At 36.1% G+C, this 24277-nt stretch overlaps 1 protein-coding gene across 5 annotated transcripts in view; it reads right to left on the bottom strand.

Moving 5' to 3' along the window:
- Positions 1-10143: 10143 nt before the first annotated feature.
- KLHL5 (kelch like family member 5) overlaps positions 10144-24277 on the bottom strand; it is a 74338-nt gene continuing 60204 nt past the window's right edge. For all 5 annotated transcript variants that reach the window (XM_022565897.3, XM_022565876.2, XM_022565886.2 and 2 more), the window contains 4 exons: positions 23331-23493; positions 17794-18006; positions 16101-16272; positions 10144-11502 (listed from right to left, as the gene is read on the bottom strand). In XM_022565897.3, coding sequence (XP_022421605.1) covers positions 11446-11502; positions 16101-16272; positions 17794-18006; positions 23331-23493 — 605 coding nt within the window. In that variant the 3' untranslated portion in view covers positions 10144-11445. The remainder of the gene's footprint in view (positions 11503-16100; positions 16273-17793; positions 18007-23330; positions 23494-24277) is intronic.

The raw sequence follows: 24277 nt of genomic DNA, 5'->3' as shown, positions 1-24277 counted from the left end.
AAACATAGAATTACTTATATGAATCAGTAATCCCACTCCTAGGTATATACCCCAAAGAATTAAACACAGGGATTCAAACAAATACTTGTACACATATGTTCATAGCAGCACTATTCACATTAGTGAAAAGGCAGAAACCACCCAAATGTCCATGAAAGGATAACCAAATTTTGGTATACACATACAATGGTACATTGTTCCAAAATAAAAAGGAATGAAGTGTTGCTACATTTTATGCTACAAAATGGAGGAATCTTGAAAATATGCTAAGTGAAAGAAGCCTGACATAAAGTCACATATTGTATTATTCTACATGAAATACCCAGAAGAGGTAACTCCATAGAGATGGGATGCAGATTGGTGGTTGCCAGGAGCTGGGGAAAGGAGGGATGGGAGGTTACTTCTTAGTGGCTACAGGGTTTTCTTTTGGGCTTATGAAAATGTTTTGGAACTAGATAGAGGTGGTGGTTACACAACAATATGAATATACTAAATACTACTGAATTGTCCACTTTAAAATGGATATTATGTTACATGAATTTTGACTTAATTAAAAAAAAAGCCTATGCACAAACATTGAATCTTTACATTTAATGTGATTTTCTTGATAAACAAAACTAGCTTTTCTGAAAATCAGATTAAACCTTGTCATAAAACAACTATTGAATCTACCTAATCACACGATCCAGGCTTTTTGTTTGTTTCATAAAGAGCCTTAGGTAGAAGCTCTCACTTACCTATATTCTGAATATACCTAAGAATATACTGTATCTAGGGATTTGAATTTTTTTTTAAACTGGGTGTTTAGGTCCTCAGTGAGGAGCATGCAGTGACCAAAGGGTATCCCTTGTCTCAATTATTAGTGATATAAAAAAAATATTATGTCTTTATTTTTAAAAATTTTTATTTATTTATTTTTTGGCTGCATTGGGTCTTTGTTGCTGCACGCAGGCTTTCTCCAGTTGTGGAGAGTGGGGGCTGCTCTTTGTTGCGGTGCATGGGCTTCTCACTGCGGTGGCTTCTCTTGTTATGGAGCACGGGCTCTAGGTGCACGGGCTCAGTAGTTGTGGCTCACGGGCTGTAGAGCACAGGCTTAGTAGTTGTGGCACACGGGCTTAGCTGCTCCGTGGTATGTGGGATCCTCCTGGACCAGGGATGGAACCCGTGTCCCCTGCATTGGCAGGCGGATTCTTAACCACTGCACCACCAGGGAAGTCCCTTAGTGTTAGTAATTTAAAAACTTCTGGATGGACCTGTCCTCCAAGGGTAAATGATTGAAAATAATGCTTTCTCTAAAAGGGCAGAGGAGAAGCATGCCAAAGGGAAGGAAAGAAATTAAGGAAAATAAAAAGAATAGGAAAAATCAGAGTAGTAGGGTTGAGAAATGTGAATATTGTCTTAAGTAGTTGCAGACTTCAAGATTTTCCTTGAAAACACACCAGAAATGTGACTTTTTCTTAAAAAAAAAAGAAAAAGATATCCTATGGTATTTAAAAATGCCAAGTGGATGGGATATATTTGGAACCAAGGGAAAAGTTACTATTTGAGAGTGAAAAGTTACTATTCTGAAAGAGTGAAAATAATGGATAAGTAATGTAACTGTTACACTGCAACATTCTATGATAAACACACAGGATCAGACTTACAGGGCAGAAGTGGTCAGGGACCCGAGGCCTGCCCTTAGATTTCTTCTAGCTGATACTTCTATCTATAGGAGGACCACTAATATAACACAGAGCTAAGGCCCTAAAACACTCTGGTTACACTCTGGTCTTTCAAACCCTAAGGCTATCCCTGAATATAAAACACCTTTTCATCTTCCTAGTTAATGTGTAAAATATATGCTACTGATTTCAAAGGTTTCAGCATTTTTTTCCATGCCTTCACTCACTTTATCTAATCTCTTCCATAGGGAAGGGTATCAATTTGCTTCTAAGAATTTCTCGGAAGGAAGAAATGGAAAACTGAATTTTGTCTGCTTCATTTGCAATATGGATCATTTTCATAAAATCGATCTCATATTGATGGAGTTATATGCGGAGAAGCTATCATTGGCAAATCTGAGATCAGATGTGCAGTTTTCAATAATCAACTACTTGTAGATGATTTTCAACTCCACTAATGTTTCCTATACATCTGAGGAAGGCAAGAAATATGCTTTGTGGAAAACTGGAAGGAAGAGGCCTAGAACACAGTGAACATGTGTTAAGCCTAAAATGGGCCTACTTTTTAAAAACCACTTTCCCAAATTTTGAAACAATCAAGAGTTACAGAAAAGTAACGCCCCCCTGCCCCGACTCCTGCCCCGAATTGTTTGAGAGTACGTTGCCAGCATGATGGCCCATCACCCCAGAATACACTGTATTTCCTACAAAGACAGTTATCTACAAAACCACAATACAACCATAAAAATCAAGAAGTTAACATTGATACATTACTATCATCTAATTCACAGAACCATTCAACTTTTGATAGTTGCCTCTATAATGTTGCTTACAGTGAAAGAATTCAATCCAGGATCATGCATTGCATTTAATTGCCATTTTTCTTTAGTCTTCAATCTGGTATAGCTACTCAATCTTAACTTTCATGCCTCAACATGTTTGAAAATTCCAGCCTAGTTGTTTTGTAGAATGACCCTCAATTTTACTTCGTCTGATATTTTCTCATGATTAGATTCATGTTACGCATTTTCGGCAGGAGTATCACAGAAGTAATGCTGTGTTCTTCTCATCCCATTCTATCATGTGGCATAAGATTTTGATTTGTCCCATTACTGATGATTTTCAGTTTGATCACTTGATTAAAGTGGTATCTGCCAGGCTTCTTGCCTGTAAAGTTATCCTTTGCCCTTTGTAATAAATGAATATTTTGGGGGGAAGATATCTTAGAACCATGTAAATAAATATCTTGTTCCTCATCAAACTTTCAGTTTGTGTGTTTATTTATACCTGTATGGATTCCTGTGTTATTCAAAGGGATATAATTCATTATTCTCATTTATTTTTACACTTAAATTGGCTCCATTTTGGCCAGTGGAAGCCCCTCGAAGCTGACTTCTGTGTACTTTTGCTATGTCCCCAACATTCTTTGAGCACAGCCTTGTTTACTAGCACAATAAGATGTTCCAGGTTCACCATGTATTTTCCCTGCCTCAACTCTGGAACCAGCCATTTGCCCAAGGATCCGTCATTCCTTTTGGTAGAAAGTGATGTTTAGAAGTCAAGATCTGGGCACAAGATGTGATCACTGTTATTCCCAGACTCTCTGTGGACTGAGCTAGGGAATATATCTATTTATCTATTTATTATCTATCTATCTATCTAAATCTATCTTGAAAACTGAGTTCATACTAATGTGCCCAATTCCAATTCAACACTACAGTGTTCATTCTAGTTTTTTTTCCCTTTTCTGTATTCATAACTCTCTTCTCCAACAGTGAGAATCTGGTCTTTCATTATCCTTAATATAATCACTAATTTGATTAATCCCCTTTAATAGTTCTGGGGCCAATTCCAATGTCTGCAGGGTTTTTCCACACCACCAAGCAATTCTCTGATATCAGCTGGGTGTCTTGCAATTCAACTCAACTCTGACACTACCTGGAAATATCCCGGCAGATCCTACAGGTTAAGGGCTCAGTCCTTAGACTGTTACCCCCTACTCACCCACCCTCACACTCCTAACACCAATCTCAAGCCCAGGCGTCACCTGTGATTCTGACCAAACAGCTATAGATTGGAGGTTTCAACAACCTCCTCCTTAGGTTCCATCCATTTGCTAGAGCTGCTCACAGGAACATTTTATTTACCAGTTTATAAAAGGATATAACGCAGCAACAGCCAGGTGGAAGAGATGCATAGGGCAAGGTATGGAGAAAGGGTTCAGAGCTTCCAGTCCTTGCTGAGCATTCCATTCTTCAAATCTCCATGTGTTCACCAACCCAGAGGTTCTCCATCCCTTTGGGTTTTTATGGAGGTTTCATTACAAAGCACGATTGGTTAAATCATTGGCCATTGGTGATTAATTCAACTTCTAGCCTCTCTCCCCTCCCCTGAGGTAAAGGAGGTGGGACTGAAAATTCCAACCCTCTAATCACTAAGTTGGTTCTCCTGGCAACAGACCTCCATCCTTAGGTGCTTTCGGAAAGTTACCTCATTAACACACACAAGACACCTTGATCTCCCTCAGCTCAGGAAATTCCAAGGGTTTTAGGAGGCTGCCAGAAACTGGAAGACAAATAGTGATACACATTTCTTATTATAAATCACAACATCACACCCTTGTATGCAAACACTCTTTAATCCCTGCCCCCATTCCCTCTCTGCCCAGATGCCCATGCCTCCCTGCTGGGCTCTAAGTCCTCTTTCCAGACTTTCGTTATGTGTCATCCTCCCCACACACACCTTCCTCACTGCTCAGGCTCTGACTTTCTAATGCCAGGCTGCCCCCTGTGTGGTTGCCCTCCTTACCTTGCTTGGGGTCTGACACCCTACCCCAGGCCATCCCTCTCCTCTGTAGGACGCCCTCTTCACCCCACTTGGACTCCAATACCCCACATGGGGCTACCATGACGTCCCTCAACACCACTGCAGGTGCCATCCTTGTCATATTCCACCTAATGGCTTTAGATCACATTATTAGGATAGGAAAATGCTTTTCTAAAATGAAATTTAAATTATTTACTTTTTTTTTTCTAATTAAAAAAAATTTATTTATTTTGGCTGAACTGGGTCTTTGTTGCAGCGCACGGGCTCTCTTAGTTGCCCCGAGGCATGTGGGATCTTAGTTCCCCTGACCAGGGATTGAACCCACGTCCCCTGCATTGGAAGGTGGCTTCTTAACCACTGGACCACAAAGGAAGTCCCTAGTATGTTTTTATCTGAATTAGATTAATTTTACAGTCAGTCATTCTGATTCTCTTACCTACTTTTAAATTGGCTTGGCAACAAAATCAGATGGTACTTTAGCTTGAAATTACTGGTAAACAGTATACATTTTTCAAGGGCTGTTGTTTTTACTTTCAAAAGCCTTGTAAATCTTGACAGTTTGTTCCGTATTCTTTATTTCCCCCTTCCCTATTCTTTATTTCCCCCTTCTCTGTTCAACTTCATAATATCCCCTGTAAACCATTTTTTCCCCATTGCCATGTTCTTCCTTTTTTCTATTATTTAGTCACTCATTTTCTTTTCTTTTCTTTTCTTTTTCATTTCTCCAAGGAAGGGTCCATAGTCTGGTATGACACAGTCTAAGATGGCCACAACAGATTTTGTTGTTATTGTTAGTTCATGCAGAAAAGGAAAAGAACATCCTTTATTGCTCTCTCAATTGACGTTTAGGTAGAACATGAGATGTACCTCCATGTCTCTGTTGAACTTCTGAATCTGAAGTTTAATTGGGGCTGGACAAGGGAATCAGATCATGGAAGGAATATTAGATGCTACACATTAATTTTAAAATTTGAGACATAGTTTAAATTCAGCGTTGCCTACCATTTACTACAAAAGCAGTGGATTCCCCAAGTCAGGGAATTTCCTACCTGGGATTTTCCACGTTGCTCATGTGGGACTTGGGAGGCAAGGGGAATTAACCCAAAGATGACAGTCATACTGCTTTCTACGCCTTGAGTAATGAAGTCCTTTTTCTCTGATCCAGGAGTTTTGTGTCTTCCGCCAGCATCCATGAAACAATAACAGGATAATTTACTAGCTTGCAAATAGGGCAGAATCAAATTCCAAATCTTAATAACCAGCCAATCCTTTGTGAGTTCAGTCCTCTATTATAGCATTTAATTCTTTATATCAAACCTCGCCTGTTCAAATTATTGTGTGGTTTCTGTCTCCTGATTGGTCCCTGACTAATACATCATAACTACAGAATCATCTTCCTCATATCCTTAGAATTTTTAAGCACTTGTCTCTATTAAATTATACTAAGCTTCTAATAATGGATTCATGACTTTCTACTAATGGCTCATCTTCTCATTTCCACTCATTGCTGCTCTACTCAGCATCCCTGCTCTTCACTCTATTGACAGCACCAATTCTTCTCTGTACCCAGGACATTAAATATGCCATCCTTACTAAAATGCCCTGCTTTTGTCCTCTCACCACAGAAAGGTACTTAGTAAGGATCAGTTTCTTCATGTGTGTGTGTGTGTGTGTGTGTGTGTGTATGCACTCATGCACATAATAGGCAGAACTACCCAGCCTGTTTCTACTCCTTAAAAGCTTAAAATGTAGCACAGATGTGATGAAGACACTATCACAATATCTAACCTTGGCATCAAATAGGTACCATCATCCTACGTAATCAGGACAGCCAGAACTCACCTTCATGTGGCAATCTTGCATAGATCTTTGTTAAAGGCTCTAAGGTCATACACATCTGGTTGGTTTTTAAATTTGGCTCTGTTAGTTTCTACATCATTAAGTGGGAATAATCATATCTACTTCATAGGGCTATTGTAAAGATTAAATGTATGAACATATACATGATGTACTCAGCACACAGTATCTGCCACGTAATCAAGTTGACTCAACCTCCCTATATTTCAGTAAACAAATGACCAAGTCTGAGGCAATTTAATAAAACATGAGCTTTTAGCCCAATTTCATTTAAATGCTTCAACACCTAAGAGAGGCTCTGCTTGTCTTTAGGCCCAGAGACTCAGTGGGGAGACCTGACATACTGAGTTCAAGGCCTCATTCCTCAGTCTTTCATCTTCTTTCAATCACTTTCTTGATGTTGGAAGCTCCACCTTGGTTTACCATTTTCTTTGCTATGTAATTTCTCCACATCCTCTCCAACACTTATTTTCTGTTTTTAAAATTATAGTCATCCTAGTGGATGTGAAGTGGTATCTTATTGTCGTTTGGATTTGCATTTCCCTAATAACTAATGATGTTGAGAATCTATTCATGTGCTTGATGGCCATTTGTATATATCTTCATTGGAGAAATGCCTATTCAAGTCATTTGCCCATTTTAAAATTAGATTGTTTGTCTTTTTGTTGAGTGTAGGAGTTCCTTATATATTCTGGATACTAGACTTTTATCATATATGATTTGCAAATATTTTCTCCCATTGTGTGGGTTGTTTTTTCACTTTGATAGTATCCTTTGATACAGAGGCTTTTAATTTTGATGAAGTCCAATTTATCTATTTTTTCTTTTGTTGCCTGTGCTTTTGATGTCATATTTAAGAAATCATTGCCAAATCAAAGGTCATGAGGATTTATGCCTGTTTTCTTCTCAGAGTTTTATGGTTTTAGCTCTTATATTTAGGTAATATTTATATATGTTGTAAAGTAAGGGCCAAATTCATTCTTTTGAACATGAATATCCCTGAAGAGACTATTTTCTCCATTGAATGGCCTTGGCACCCTTGTTGAAAATCAATTGACCATAATATGTTGACCACAGTTTATTTCTGGACTTTCTATTTTATGCTTTTGGTCTATATGTTTATCCCTACACCAGTACCACATTGTTTTGATTACTGTAGCTTTGCAATAAATTTTGAAATAAGGAAACGTGAGTCCTTCAACTTTGTTCTTTTTCAAGATTGTTTTGGCTCTTTTGGGTCCTTTGCAATTTTACGCAAATTTTAGGATCAGCTTTTCCATTTCTGCAAAAAAAGGCCATTGGGCTTTTGACAGAGATTACATTGAATCTATAATTTGTGGAGTATTGCCATCTTAAGTCTTCCAAACCATGAACATGAGATGTCTTCCATTTATTTAGGTCTTATTTAATTTCTTTCAGCAATGTTTAGTAGTTTTCAATGTATAAGCCTTGTACCTCCTTGGTTAGATTTATTTTCAAGTATTGTAAATGGAATAGTTTTAATTTCCATCTTAGCTTTTTTTTTGGGGGGGGGGGCCTGTGTATAGGAATCAACTAACAATTGTGTGTTGATCTTGTATCCTGCAACATTAATGAATTTGTTTATTAGCTCTAATAGTTTGTGTGTGTATTCTTTAGGATTTTTAATACACAGGATCATGTCAGCTGCAAATGGAGAGTCTTACTTTTTCCTTTCTAATTGCGATTCCTTTTATTTATTTTCTTGCCTAATTGCTCTGGCTAGAACTTCTGGTACAATGTTGACTATCAGTGGTGGGAGTGAGCATTTTCCTGATCTTAGAGGGAAACCTTTCAATCTTTCACCATTTAGTATGCTGTTAGCTGTGGGTTTTTCGTGAATGCCTTTTAACAGGTTGAGGAAATTCCATTCTCTTCCTAGTTTGCTGAGTGCCATGAAAGGGTACTGATTTTTGTCAAATGCTTTCTCTTATCAATTGAGATGATAATGTTTATGTTCCCTTCATTCTTTTTTTTTAATAACAAAGAGCTTTATTTTCATAACACTGTTCTAGTTTCTTCTGAGTTCTCTGCATTCTATTATGTGGTATACCGCATTGACTGATTTTTATATGTTGAATCATCCCCATATTCTTGCAATAAATCTTAGTTTGTCATGGTATATAATCTGTCTTTGTCTGGCTTAGGTATCAAGGTAATGCTGGTCTTATAGAAGGAATTAGGAAGTGTTAACTCCTTATCTATTTTTTTTTGTAAGAGTTTAAGAAGAATTCGTGTTAATTCTTCTTTTAATGTTTGGTAGACTTCACCAGCGATTTCTACTAAATTCTGGTTCTGTACTTTCTTTGTTGAGGGGTTTTTGATTATTGATTCAATCTCTTTGTTATAGATGTGTTTAGACTTTTTACTTCTTCTTGAGTCAGTTTTGGTGATTTGTGTGTTCCTAGAAATTTGTCCATTTCATCTAGGTTATCTATTTTGTTGGCAATAAAGCTTATTTTTGATGAATAAATTTGTTTATGGTTCAGCCATCCAAAATACCATGCAATTTATCTAATATTTATAAAACCTGAAATGTATGTTTTCTTGCATTTAGTCTTCTAAAGCAAAATGTATATAAAATTCCATAAGAGAATTAAACAAAATTTCCCCAATAGTAAGAAACAAAAATCTTCTGATAAGAGTGTGACTGATAAATTTCACTTCTAAAAAGCATAAGCCTTCTTCACATTTCTTTTTGTTAAAGTAAATGATTTCTCACATAAAAGGAAACTTCTTTTTCTACCTAGAAACAGGAGTGATGACAGAATGGACTCCTGAGCCTCTGCCTGTGTTTGAATCCCTGCTCTGCCACTTATTTGCTATATAGAATCTTGGGGTTAAACTCTTCCTGACCCAGGTTCCTCATCTGTAAAAAGGAGAATAATAACAGAACATACCTCATAAGGTTGCTGTGAAGATTAAGTGCATTAATACATGCAAAAACTTGGTTCCTGGTTCATAATAAACATTCAATAATTATAAGAAATATTATTATTTTTCATAAGGTGGTCATTAATTGGGGTTAAAATTAAGAGCAGCTAGACATCTCAGTGCAGAAGCTAACAGTAAAAGTCAAGACAGCAATGTTAGATGATGCACACAAGGAAGGGCCATATTTTCCTCTAGATTTATAAGATCCCAGACTAGGAGAAGAATGAATGCTTTGGTGAATGCTCTGTCACTAGAAAAGAAATAGTTTTCTTCACTAGTACCCAGAAGAGCAGAGCCTGCTGATGACAAAACTGCATTAGAGAGGCCCCTTCAGTGGGATAAAAAATCAAAGGGACTGTTCTATGAATCTCATAAAGGAAAGGAAGATCCTCAGAGAAAAGAATCAGTTCCTTTACTTTAAGGCGAGTCTGACTCCATTGCGGGCACAGGGAACAAGAGAGTGGATGATGAGTGGAGATGAGAAATGATCACAAGTGTAAGTACTTTCCTTCCAAATCACAGGTCTAAGCCTCCACAAGAAGGGATGATGTACTGACACATTTCTGCTTTTGAAATTTTTGCTTTGTTTCTTATAGCTTTTCCTCTTCTTCTCTCCCTTACCCTAAATACATAAATATACTCTACCACTGATCCCTCCTTGTCAGGAAAGTAACTGAATTCATATCCACACTATAATGAATATATGAAATATTAATGTATTTGTCACTATCACTGCTATTTTCTTAGTGGCCACACCAGTAAAATGCCCATGGAATTTGTTTTGTGCATAGACGTACTAAATTTCTTTGTTTCCTGTGTAGAAACATTTCACAAGCATTCAAAATCAGCTAAAAAAAAGTTTCTTTTAATTTTTAAAGGAAGCAACTAAAATAAAGCCTACCCTGATATAAAATGTAAAAACACATTAACCACAATATGGACTTTTAAAAGGTGGGAATTTAGTTTATACTCATTTTATATTAAGATATAAGTTAAAGACTTATACCTTAAAGGATTTATCATAAAATGTTACTGCCCAGTGCATTTTTGCAAACAATAAATAATTCACTGAGAATATTAACATTCACATGTGTAATTAAAAGTTTACAAATGTACAAAACTTTGGGTAATAAACACTTTAAACTTATTTTTCAAACATTGAATAAGCCCCTTCCCCCCAAACTGTTTGATTACAAAGAAGCACAAAGGATTAACTAACTCTGGCAAAAGATAGCAAACAAGGCAGGGGAGGCAAATAGAGATCTGAGAACATAAGAATATCCAAACAGTTCTGTCAATATAAAAAGACAAAATCAAAACATTTTTAACGATATAAAAGAAAGCAAATTCACACGATTAAATGCTAATTAGGTGAAAGAACATTAGAGGGTATATAACATTTATTTTCTCCACAAAATTTGCATATCTTAAATTTAATGCAAAACACCATGTTTCAATTCTAATTTAAGAATATCAATAACATGGAGTTCTTGGTGAATCTAGATGGAATGAACATTTAAATAGATCCCAAAGGTCATATCAAGTTTTTATTTGGTCTTTGTTGTTCTAACTCTTTAATATTTTTATTTATTCGCTGGACTAAGCCGATTTTAGAAATATATCCACAAGCGAAGCATATATAATGCAGCTATTTCTGAAAACAGCTAAATGCATAGTCTTTAGTAATATCATTAAGACAGTGGTTGTAGTTAAGTAAACAAATGAATAAAAATTACCATAATTCATGTATGATAAAGTTACATAGCAAAACATTAGAAGTTTTACCTGGGGTATTTGCACTGTAAGAAAAGAAATGTGGATAATATCAGCAAAATGTGCTTGATTATTAAAAGAAATGAAATTCCCAGTTAACACTGGGTTGTGTCAGGAGCAGTGCATTTGTCCTCATATTTTATATCAGGAACATACATTCACAATCCACCAGCTGCAGTTTTGATTTGCTAAGAAATAAAAGTATTTAATCCTGGTTCTTCCTTGTTTTAACATCTTCCCTTAGAGACCAGGCACTTCGTGCTCTGGAATGTGGCCTTGCAAATTTACTAAAAACGTATCCATTGACAGTAGAACAATTATACTAAATTCATAAAGGAAGTGAATATCTTCATTTAGAAAACAAAGCACTAAGTTATAACTTTACAGTCACAACGCAAGCCCCAGCTCTTCCTAGGCACAGTGGAGCAACCTAAAAAAAAAAAAAAAAAGACATGTGTTGGGTTTGTGAGTAAAAACATTGATAATACCACACCAGTCGGTGAAATACTGAAATAGTTCGTACTTGTTGGCAAAGAGCTGCTGCCTGAACCCTAAGCTGGCCCAGGTCTTAAACAAGACTCTTCCTCCTGATGCCAAAGCTTCATAGACTAAATTGTTTTGGGTATATAACATAATTATGTAGTATTTACTTCTCTTTAAAGGTAATTTTTAAAGATAGCACAGGAATTGTTCTACATGAAACACTATTTTGGCCAACATGATGCACAATATGGATGTGAGGAAATGCTGAACACTTAGAGTAACTTTGTGACTAATATGGAGAAAATATCAAGTATTATCCTGAGAGGCCATGCAACGGAAGTGCTACCTCAGAGAGAGTACACAGAATATACCACATGCCCTGGGTCTGTCGACTCCAGAGGAACCGCTAACTTTACATTCACTGATGACCTTCTCAGCGTGGCTGAAGGGTCTAAACCCATTCTACTGCTTTTTAACCAGAGTGAATAAATAATAAATACTACCGATTGAACTCCTTAGGAGTGGAAACAAACCTGGTGAATAAACTCCATGACAGTGAGATAGAAGTATGAGGTACTACGGGAAAAGTATAATCTTGACTTATGCATTAGGAACAATTCTTAAATCTTTCACTTCTTGTCTTTTTTTTAAAGTACTCTAGACACTGGGCAATTCATAGCGGAGATAAGTGTGGACAAGGATAGTTTTAAAAGAAGGACTACTTGGAGCCCAGTAAGAATCTATGCATTTGAGCTAACAGAATTAAGACATTAGCATTTGGGAAGGGGTGACTAATATAAAGTACTAAGAAAGTTTGTTTTGTACTTATGTATGTGGGTGTATGTCATAAAGTACTTTTGTCAAATACATGATATCAAAGTGACTTTCTAGTCATTTTGACTCCTCCTCCCCAGACCAATGAGTGGATCTTAAGAATACATCTGACTTCAATTTTAAGAGAATTCGTGGTTGTTCTCCATCTGAATCAGTTGTTTTGATCACTGTTATATCTTTTTGAACAAATAACCTGTTTTAAAACCATATTTACTTACAGTATTCTAGAAGTAACCTCTACGTCATTTAAATCAAAACGTCTGTAATCAGCAGCTTTTCTCAAAACACTCAAGACACTAAGCCTCTACATTGTGAACAGCTGATGTTGTCACGACACCAGCTAGAAGTTTAGCTTAGAGAATTTATTAAATACAATGCAGTCACCTCCTGCTTTGGGTCAAGGCTGGTAGTGGGGTGGGTGATGCCTTAAGACTTAGTAATCGCATTTCACTCCCTGTACAAATAAATGTCCTCTTGTCCATTTGTAGAAACATTAAATGGAAAACATTTATTTTTCAGGTACTATGGTTGTAAATTCACATTTAGGAGCTTTAAAATCACTTATATGTAGAATCTAAAAAATACAACAAGCTAGCAAATACAACAAAAAAGAAACAGACTCACAGATATAGAGAACAAATTATTGGTTACCAGTGGGGAGAGGGAAGGGGGAGGGGCAAAATAGGGCTAGGGGATTAAGAGGTACAAACTATTATGTGTAAAATAAGCTACAAAGATATATTGTACAACACAGGGAATATAGTCAATATTTTATAATATCTATAAATGGAGCATAACCTTTAAAATCGTGAATCACTATATTGTATACCTGTAACTTATAATATTGTACATTGACTGTACTTCAATAAAAAAATTTTTTAAAAAGTAATGGAGATGGCATGTAAACCAAAGAGCTATGTGGTCACAGATTATTAATTTTGATACAGGGTGATTCAGCATAAGGTATTAATTATCTGTAACAACAAGTCTGAAATACTGGCTAATAGGTTTCCTTATAACTGGCCTAAGGGCTTAAATAAAATACATCTCAGGAAAAGAGATTCTTCTATCTCTTCTTGGATTCCTTGGTTATCATTCACAATTACTTCTGCCACGGTAGGAGGCTGATGGTAGGTAATCTCATAATTTCTATGAAATCCCGTAGCTCTAACTCAAGCTCTCAAATTATGCCTTCTCGCCTTCACCAAGTGATCTCACTTACTTAAGAAACAAGATCAAGGTCATAACAATCTAAGTCTCTTTTTCTATCCTTCTCTTCACTTGAAAACACTTTGTATCTTTCTACACTGATATTCTCATTTTTCCCTCCAGCTTTGGAGGATAAGATCTTTCCTCCAGTCTAAGGAGGACCCGCCTTTGCTCTCAATTCTGTTCCTGTCCTTCTTTCAGAAAAGTGCCCTTCAATTTTGCTTTCTCCTTCTAGCATCTGGAACCCTGTTCAACTCTCTTGTCTTCATCTCTATTGTGAAAAAGATCCTAGGCTCAAATTCTAACTCCACCATTTATCTGCTGTGTGACGTTGGGTCACCTATTTAACCTCTCTGTCTCAGACTCCTTCATCCAACATAGTGAGGAAATAATAGTACTTTCCTTATAGTGTTGTTGGGAAGATTCTTTAATGTAAAGTACTTAGACCAGAGTTGGGTACATAAAATGTACTCAGTAAGTATTAACTTTCTATCATCATCATTATTTTAAAATTGTATGCCCCTCTAACTCCCACATTTACTTTTACTCTTCTCTTTACTTTTTACACTGTGTGGTGGCTTCTGCTTCTATCATATTCTCAAAGGTCCTGACAACTTCATGAATGACAAATCTTCTTCATTCTTCCTTACGCTGTTGAAATTCCCCTCTCCTTTTTTTTTTTTTAAACACTTTTTTTGGCTGCGCTATGCAGCATGTGGGATCTTAGTTCCTCCACCAGGGATTGAACCTGTGCTCCCTGTGTTGGGAGTGCAGAATCTTAATCACTGGACTGCCAGGAAAGCCCCCTGGCCCCGCCTTTCTTCTTTTTTTTTTTTTCCCCCGCCTTTCTTTTAATGTTCTATTTCATTATCTACTAAGACACTCTCTGATCATTCCTTTGCTGTTTCCTTCAGAAGCTGCACCTCTCTGTACAACCTAGTCAGTGTATAAATTAAAAATAAACAGGACTTGGTAATATCTCTTGGATCCATCTGTATATTTAACACTTCAAGCCTTATAACTGAAGTAACATTATAAATGTTTATAAGTAACTTCATAAATGTTTATAAATGTTTTATAAGGCTTCACTTACCCTGCCCCTAACCCAACTTACCCTGTCCCCACCTGCTGACATGTGGACTTTCTATTACTGCATTGCTCTCTTGGTTAAATCTCTTGGTTAAAAGTCTCCACTGGTTTCTCATTACCAAACTCTTTAGGTTGACCATTGCGGACCTCCATCCTGACCCCAACCTTCCTGTCCAATAAGAACTCCTACTCTTCTCAAGCATGGAGCCTTATAACCCGCCACACTTCCTTAATAGAGCCTGCATATTTCTGCTTTAGTGACATTTCTTTCATGTTTTCTCACACAATTTCCTTTTTCCTCCTACCTTTTATTTTTTGGCCACGCTGCGCGGCATGTGGGATCTTAGTTCCCTGACTAGGGAGCGAACACTCGCCCCCAGCAGTGGAAACAAGGAGTCTTAACTATTGGACCACCAGGGAAGCCCCTTCCTTCTATCTTTTTGAATTGGATCAATTCATTAAGGCTTAGATTAAATCCCACTTCTTCCTTACTGAAGCCCTCTCAACTGCCATTTTCTCTCTTCTCTTTGATTTCCTAGGCCACTCACTGCCTATACCATGGGACATTTCATACCAACTGCTCCACACTGTGGATCCTCCCTTTACATGAGCAGATCTCACCTACCTAAGTAGTTAAGCTCTGTGACAGCAGGGATTCTCATAGGTATTGTTTTCTTGACAGTACTTACCACTGCTCCTCGCATGTAGGAAAACCTTGGCTCAATTAAACATCTGAGTGCCTTTTATGTACCATATACTGAATTGGATGCCAGAGGCAGAAAATTCCTGGTTCTGTTCTGGGTGATGATGGAAACAAAGATCTCAAAAGATCATTCTTAGAAGTGCTAGGCCCTCTCAGAAATAGACAAAGAGGGAATTTTTTCTGTTAAGTTTGTCAGGTCAGGTTTCTTACTTGTTAATGTAATTTAGGATTGCCATCTTTACTAGGTTATAACCAGACATTTGATCTGCTCCCAAATATCTGTGGCTTGAGTATTTAAAAATTATTGCTCATGTATGGGTAAGTGGTTCATTTGTTCCTGACTATCTTTGTTTTTAATTTTCCACAATCTCCCTCCCTTTATTACAGCCCTCTTGTGGTCCTATCAGCTCTATCTATGCTAGAACATCTCATCAATTCTCAGCAAGTAAATGGTGGCAGCTAATAATAGTAATAACCAACTAATAAGAATTTCTTTGAGTACTAACTTGTATTTTAAAGGTAATTTTGGATTTTAACTATACTATAAAATTAAACATTCCCTGTTTTCTTATATTTAGTTAAAAGATGACTTTATCATGTTTATGCTATATATTTTGATATTGGACATAATTGAGAGGATTTGTTTTACCAAAACAATTGTTTGTAACAAAAACAGAGTAAATGTAATAATGAAAAATGAAATGCCATACCTGGGTCCACTCATTTGTCTGGGGATCATAAGCCTCCACTGTATTAAGGTAAGTCTGTCCATCATACCCTCCGACAGCATATAATTTATCACCAAGTAAACAGACTCCCACGGCATCTCTGCTGATGCTCATAGATGCCACTGCAGTCCACATATCCGTTTTAGGATCATATCTGAAAGAAAATTTTAGAACTGGAGCTGATATTGTTCTCACAGTATTTTACATAAAAATAGTTTTGTCCTTTAATCTTATCTTATCTGCTATATAAAGTACATTTGAACATATTTTAGAGAAAAATACCAATATTTTCCTGAAAACTTTTAACTTACAACATAATAGAGCTATTTTGCAGATGCATAACACTTAAACTAGTCAAAAGAGCTAATGTAAATGTTGAAACTGCTTTAAGGTTTCAGGTTGCCTACTGAAAATTTGAGGAAATCAATTCATGAAGCTCTATGTAAGATGACTTACAGCCTCAATCACTGCTAACTGTCCATTTTTGGAGCTTCTTGTTCCTTTCATGAAGTATGTTAATTAGAACTGCCCCAAATTGTCTATCTGAGAGCAGATACATCATGCTAAGATGACTTATACTGCTTCCAATACTTGTATCAATGAACAATTTTTCACTGGGTGCAGTCCTGTAGTGGGCCTGTAATTTATGGGGCAAAGTATATAAAGACTTCTATATCCCTTTCCTGGATTATAACATGTAACAAGCATAGTCTGAATTATTTTCTCCCCAATACAGGTGAAATGCAGGTGTAACTATCATGCTCTCTCAAAAAAACACCAACCAACTCTGCTTATTATTTCATAGAAAGCACTTGTCATCAACAAATCTTCATTTCACTTTTTATTCTTCTTCTAGTCATTTATAACGTATTGAATAATATATACACACACATTCATTAACTTCCCATTGCTCTTTAAAATCCAAAGTTTTTAATAAGGCCTCAAGACTCTGCATGATCTGCCCAATGTCCCCCCACTCCTTTCCTGCCACTCTCTCCATCATTCTTTTTTCTCCAATGACAGTGGCCACCTTCCAGTTTTCTGAATGAAACATATTCCTTCCTGCTTTGGAGTGTTCATACACACTCCTATTGACTCTACCTCCTAAAGCCCTTCAATTCTCCCCATTCCACTGACCATAGCAGATGGGAGCCTAAGCCACTGTCCAGAGCTTCCACTGACGTCGGGCTCTTTACCTAGGCCCATATTTGAGTTTTGAACAAGGATGACTTGATCAAGATTTCAAGCCTTACTAGCCCTTTATTTTCTTTTAGTATTTCATACTACTTCATTTTATATCAAAATATGTCAGGAATGTCCCTCTCCTTTTTGCTTATTTGGCCTCCAGCCCGTAATTAATTCTCTGTGAAATTTGTCAAACCCCTTTTCTTATTAGGTACAATGTCCAGTACAAAATAGGTACACAATAAATGTTTGTCGTATGATTCAATTAATAAACTGTATAATCAATTCTAAGGTCAGATTGAGAGAAGACTGAGTAGGCTCTTGGTGACAGACTGAGAGATGGCCTGAGCAGACCACCCAGTGTTTACAGAGCTCCTAAGGAACTGCCCTGCACATGGTGGATGCTCAATAAAGAGTTACCAATTCGTGTGGAAGTATCAGAGGCTTAGGTTTGATTTTTTATTCCTAGTTTTCCTTCACAGGAAATTACCTCTCCACACAGTCTGAGAGTCTGGAAGTCAAGTTGGATGCAGGTGCATCGTGGCCTCCGATGGCGTACAGCAATCCATTCCAGGTAGTGACTCCTACTCCCCCCCTCCTTTTTGACATTTGTGCACAGAGTGTCCATTTATTAGTATGAGGGTCAAAACATTCTACTGACTTGAGACAAGAACTGCCATCACGACCACCAACTGCATAAAGTCTGTAAAAACAACAAATGGGATGATAAATAAGAGATGGTGCTATTATTATGCATAAGACAGAGGTTATTCTTATGGTATTTCATTGAATTCAAGGTGCCTATCAACGATAAGAAATACTGTCAATTTATGTGCCATTAAGAAAGAAGATGGGACTTCCCTGGGGGTGCAGTGGTTAAGAATCTGCCTGCCAATGCAGGGGATATGGGTTCGATCCCTTCCAGGAAGATCCCACATGCCGCGGAGCAACTAAGCTGGTGTGCCACAACTACTGAGCCTGTGCTCTAGAGCCCGCGAGCCAGAGCTACTGAGCCACTGTGCCACAACTACTGAAGCCCACGTGCCTAGAGCCCATGATCTGCAACAAAAGAAGCCACTGCAATGAGAAGTCCGAGCACCGCAACAAAGAGTAGCCCCCAGTAGCCGCAACTAGAGGAAGCCCGCGTGCAGCAACGAAGACCCAATTCAGCCAAAAATAAATAAATAAATACATTTATAAAAAAGAGAAAGATGTGCTACCAATTAAATGGCACATATATATATCATATATTATTCTGTACATATATAAAAAAGAAAACATAAACTCACATGAAAACAATGACATTTTCACAGCTGCCATCTGTTTGACAAGTTATCATTGAGTGTAAAATGCATCACAATTTTAGAGATGTTAAAGTATGTCTTAAAATAGATAAAATATTGTGTATAAATATACCATGACATTTCTTAAATAGCTAAGATAGGACTTGGTGATAAATGAAAGAAACTAACCTTCTCTGAGCACCTACCACAGGTGAGGCACTTTACATGTATTAATTTAATCACTATAATGATGCTATGACAAACCATTTGTATCCCTGTTGCACAGGTGAAGAAACTGGGGTTCATGGAGATTAAGAGACTTGTACATGGTCACCCAGGAAGAAGCAGAACCAGGACAATAGTTATATTAATGAGCAGTTGGACAGTCAAGAGTCATCTGGTATGTAGTTGTAATAGTGAAATATGAGAATAAAACTATAGATTCAAATATATTGATTTACTAGGCAACGTTTAGGACGTTAACATACCATATTTATATTTATTGGTATGTTAACGTCCTAAACATTGCCTAGTAAACCAATTTATTATCAATCAATATACTGCATTAATTTAAAAGTCTTTTTACTCTGAACTTAAAATATATATAAAATATTTTAAATATTTAAACATTTGAATATTCTTTATTAAGCACAAAATCTTCTTACACTTACTATTCACATAGGAAGCTCTTTGTAGATATTTTTTCTATCATTTAAAAAATAATAATAAATTCAGTTCACTGCTTGTTCAAAAGCTCACACATTTTGAATTTATGGATGCCTTAGTTAATATTTAGCTATTTTTAATTCTTGAGAAATAATATTTGAACTATATCAAATTTCTGCCCATTAAAACTCTAAGTATTTATATTTGGATAAATATACATATTTTAAAGACAGATTTCATAATTTTAATTCATAATTTAAAGTACCTATGCCACTCAAACTGGTTCTTAAATAATAAGACGACCATATCTTAAACAGCAAAGCATGTTTGTAGCAGTGTCTTGTTCTAAACTTAAAATATATTAATAGTATGGAATTTGAAATTTATTTGAAACTTTAATCTGTTAAAAATTTTATCTGTTAAAAACTATTTTTTGTACTACTGTTCTTAATATTAAGCTGTCCTCATCTTTAACTAATACTTGGAAGAATAATTACATAAATATGGATCATAGAATATTAGAAGGAATCAACTAGAAAATGTCAATAACTAAAAATATATGTACACACTCACATATAGTATCATAGGCTTCCAGCACCCTACCCTCTTCGCAGTGAACTCATGGGTCTTCTTGTGAAAAGTGGTGTACTACAGTGATTTAGAGCATGAACTCTGGAGCCAGACTCTCTGGGTTTGAATCCTGGTTCTACCACTTATCACTTACTAGCTGTGACTGTGGACAAGTTATTTAATCTCTGTCTGCCTGAACTTCATCATCCATAAAATCAATAAGCCCTGCCTCACAGGATTATTGGTGATCAAATTTAAAGTACTTTGAATATTGCCTGGCACATGGTAAACATGGTATGTGTTAAAGGGGAAAAATAAATTCTGTCTCTATTTGCATTCTTTTAGAAAACGGTATTTTAGGAGATGTTAAATGTACAAACAACATTCATACTGAGATAATATTAAGGGCTAAAATGTATTGTAACACTTTCTGAAGAATCATATCTCACACAATGGTTTTCAAACTGTAACCTAAGACCAGGACTCTGTGGAGGATGTTAGGGGGCCCCCAAAATGGTTCATTTAAAATTAAAGATTAAAAAGTAGTTTTAATTTTCAAAAGTATCACCTGGCTCAATTAAACGTCATGCAAAATTCAGAACTCATCTTTCTTCCCCATGACAATATCTATTACAATAAAAAGATAAATATTATGTCAAATTGCAATAGTTTTGTACTACATATTTAAAAATAAGATTTAGGTCTCACCTGAGTTCTAAAATTATGATCAAGAATACAAGTGGCTGGTAGATATTGTTTGAGATTCAGCTGAGAAAAAAAATGTCTACTAATTTCAAACTACTTGAGCAATTTAACTGAAGAATTTCCTGTGATTCCAATTAAATTGCTCTAGTAGTTAAAATAACTATTACCAATTTCAGCTTCTTATCTGCGAATCAGGATTTTCTTCATACTGGACAACCAAAACAAAACAGAAATAATCTGTGTTCTTTAAAACAGACTTATGCTTCTACATTGATTTTTACAGTAAGTATTATAAACTCAAACTTACAATAAATTTAAAATAAGCTTATTATAAACTTGAACCTCCATTTGCCTTAAGTATCGAGGTTTCTGTAAGATTTCACTTGAAAGAAAGATTCTATTGCCAAAAGTATTTGCCAGCCAATGGCTTAAAAGTAGCCTGAGCAACTGGAAGTTTAGACAAAGCTTCTTTCTGTCAAACATGGCAGAAATAAAAATTTTAACACTTTCAAAATTTTAAGATACAGAGTGTAACTCATAAAACATTAAAACAGTTCTTCCCTAAAGAAACGAACTATATTTTGCATCAGGAAGCATTGTAAAATAATTTAAAATAACAAAAACAGTATTTAACTGGGCTTTTCATTTTATAAATTAAAAAAATTGAGGCACAGAGAAATGATTTGTTTTAAATCACAAAGGACTGGTAGAGAGAAGATACATAATTAATTTTTTCAATCAACTGCATATTTAAAATATTAACAACATAATTTCTATTTTTTCCAGGTTCTGGATTTGTACCCTAAAATGGAAACTAACAAAATATTTTAAAACATTGCTACTTTATTTTAGTGCAAGCTTAGAAAAATGGTGGTTGATGGATTAACACATCCTCTTCTTGGGGTGATTAAAGCACTACTGCATATAACTGGTACCAAGATATTCTTCACTAAGGTTGCACACTTCAGCTTTATGTGCTGGATACTGTGCTAGGTGTAAGAAACAAGAAGTCAGATCAGGTCATTTAAGACCATGATCTGCTATAGGAGATGGACCAGTCAATAACTACAATAGAGTGGTACATGCTGCAATACAATTATATACAAATTATATACAGTAAAATTGCTGAGGATGGAATGGACAATCAGTGCAGGGGGAATGAAGAGATGAGAGTGGGGATTGGAGGTTTCCTGGAGGTGATTTTTAAGCAAGTTTCAAGGATGCTGAGTTTGCCATCTGAGAAAGATGGTGTCGGTTAACAGATAATAGGAATGTGAAACAAAATGTATTTTTCACAAATGGATTAGTTTTGCTGGAGTGTATTATGCATGGGTAGAGGAGAAAGAAGAGGCTAGAGAGGTGGACAGAGGCAAGATCAAAAAGGAGGCTTGGTCAGATAAGCTACTGAAAGGTTTTAAGTAGGAAAGTGACATGGTCCTATTTGTGTTTTAGGCAGAACATTAGGTGAGTCTCTAAAATGAAGAATGAAAGGAAGAGAGTTAAGGTTAGGGACAAAGTGACCAGTCTACCCCAATAGACCAGTTAAAATCACAACGTAGATATACGATACTTTCAAAATCAACTGTCTTACTACTTAGTAGATAAGAAGTCCTTAGCTTCTGATATTATTAGGTACTCTCAGAATTATACTCAATAAATTGTGCTTCAGGTAGGTTAAATACAGAAATATTTATTTCTCATTAGAGAGCAAGAAAAGGTAAGAAAGTAAGATACCTCTATGCCTAGAAGTCCAGGATACTGTAGGTTTGGAAATCAGGTTTTAGAGAAGGCATTTATTCTTATGTCTTCTATTAGAAATAAATATTTCTAGCCAGAAATAGTAATTTCTTTTTTTTCACTTTCTATACTCTTTGGTGGCTGACTCTTCTACCAAAGAACTAGGAGAGAAATGTAGTGATAAAATTTGAAGCCATTTCTTTAGCTAAAACAAATGAGGGGAGCTGTATTGAGATCAGATATATTTAAAAAATGGGTTTCTATTTCTATATCTTATTACTTGTAATCGTGCTAAAAATTAACAAAAAAAAAGGATGCAACTAACAGGTCCTGAGGAAACAAGACCTTAGGTCATAAAATATAAAAATATTACTAACATTTTTTTGATAATCAGTAACAATCCAACAAATAATTTTAAGTCTCTATGTTTTAACCTTGGTTCTTTCCTCTTCCTGGAAATGATGATAAAACATTTTAAGTGAGTAAAGGTATGCAACAAACAACTTTTATTTAATAACCATAAGGGCTTCATTTTATGGAAGAAAGGCCTGAAAAAGATACTATGTATTTAGTATTTGAGTGGTGGCTCTATCCAAATTTGTTTATTTAGAGCAGATAAGAAGCAAGAAAGCACCTCTTTCTAAATGCATTCTAGTTTTCAGCAGTTTACCAAGATAAGAAGGAAGTAAAAGTAAGGAAAAATCAGTAGAAGAAATGGAAAGAATTATTTAGGGAAACATGAGAGAGACCATACAACTTTTAAAAGACCATATACTTTTAAAGTTATATGAACCACCAGATTTTGACGACATTGAATATTCATATAAAATTTATTCACTCAAAATGATAACTAGAAATTTATAATATCTGCACATTAGAATAAAAGACTAACAATGTTGAGCTATTTATATTTAGAGCTATTATAAAAAGGGACTATTTAAAAAGGTTGTTTACATCACTCAGAGTTATCTCTCTCATGATTTCTATATATCTTTAAGTTGGACAAGATATAGCTTAATACATTTAATTTATTGTGTTTTAAGTGGAACCTTAAATATTTCCTTACTTTCCGCTTAGTACTGCCACACCTACTGTGCTTCTGGGAGTGGACATAGTGGCAACAAAATTCCACTGGCGAGCCTGAGGGTCCCATCTTTCCACTGTATTCAGATAGCTCCAACCATCATGCCCTCCTACTGCATACATAGGACCTTCCAATACAGCCACACCTACAAGGAGACAGGAAAGAAGCAATGACTTAAAAATCTTTTAACTGAAATGTAAGTACAATGAACCTTTAACATGCAAATTTAACTAGGCAAAAATTTATGATAAAGATATCTGGCTTCTTCATAGCTCTTCTTGGTAGATACGTGGGTGGGTGAGGGGGAGCAATAGCACTGTAGCTCTTAAAAGTTTTAGAGGCAGGCCTTCCCTGGTGGCGCAATGGTTGAGAGTCTGCCTGCTGATGCAGGGGACACGGGTTTGTGCCCTGGTCCGGGAAGATCCCACATGCCGCGGAGCGGCTGGGTCCATGAGCCATGCCGCTGAGCCTGCGCGTCCGGAGCCTGTGCTCCGCAACGGGAGAGGCCACGGCAGCGAGAGGCCCGCGTACCACGAAAAAAAAAAAAAAGTTTTAGAGGCAGTATTTTGAGGTCCAACAGGGGAAAGTTATTTTAAAAAAATACAAGATGCACACATTGCCATACTTAAAACATTTTTCAATAATTTGGATTTATAATATATTAGAAAACAGCAATTTTATTCTTTTCTCCCTTTAATTCAAATTCATAAGATTTTGCTGTAGATTAGATACCACAATCTATTGGCGTGTTTCATCGCGAGGGAACCAAGCCAAATTTCATTTATTCAACAAATAGCTATTGAGTTTCTACTAAGTGTCAGGCACTTAGCAGAACGTAATAGATAAGGCCTCTGCCCTGATGGACCTAATATTTTATTTTATTTTAATCATTTATTTATTTATTTTTGGCTGCTTTGGGTCTTCGTTGC

The sequence above is a fragment of the Delphinapterus leucas genome, chromosome 5, assembly GCF_059928025.1.
Source record: "Delphinapterus leucas isolate spDelLeu-1000000601 "Yukka" chromosome 5, BTC_Dleu_Yukka2, whole genome shotgun sequence".
NCBI lineage: Eukaryota > Metazoa > Chordata > Mammalia > Artiodactyla > Monodontidae > Delphinapterus > Delphinapterus leucas.
The sequence above is the reverse complement of the archived record's forward strand: the minus strand, read 5'-3'. Positions and strand labels throughout refer to the sequence as shown.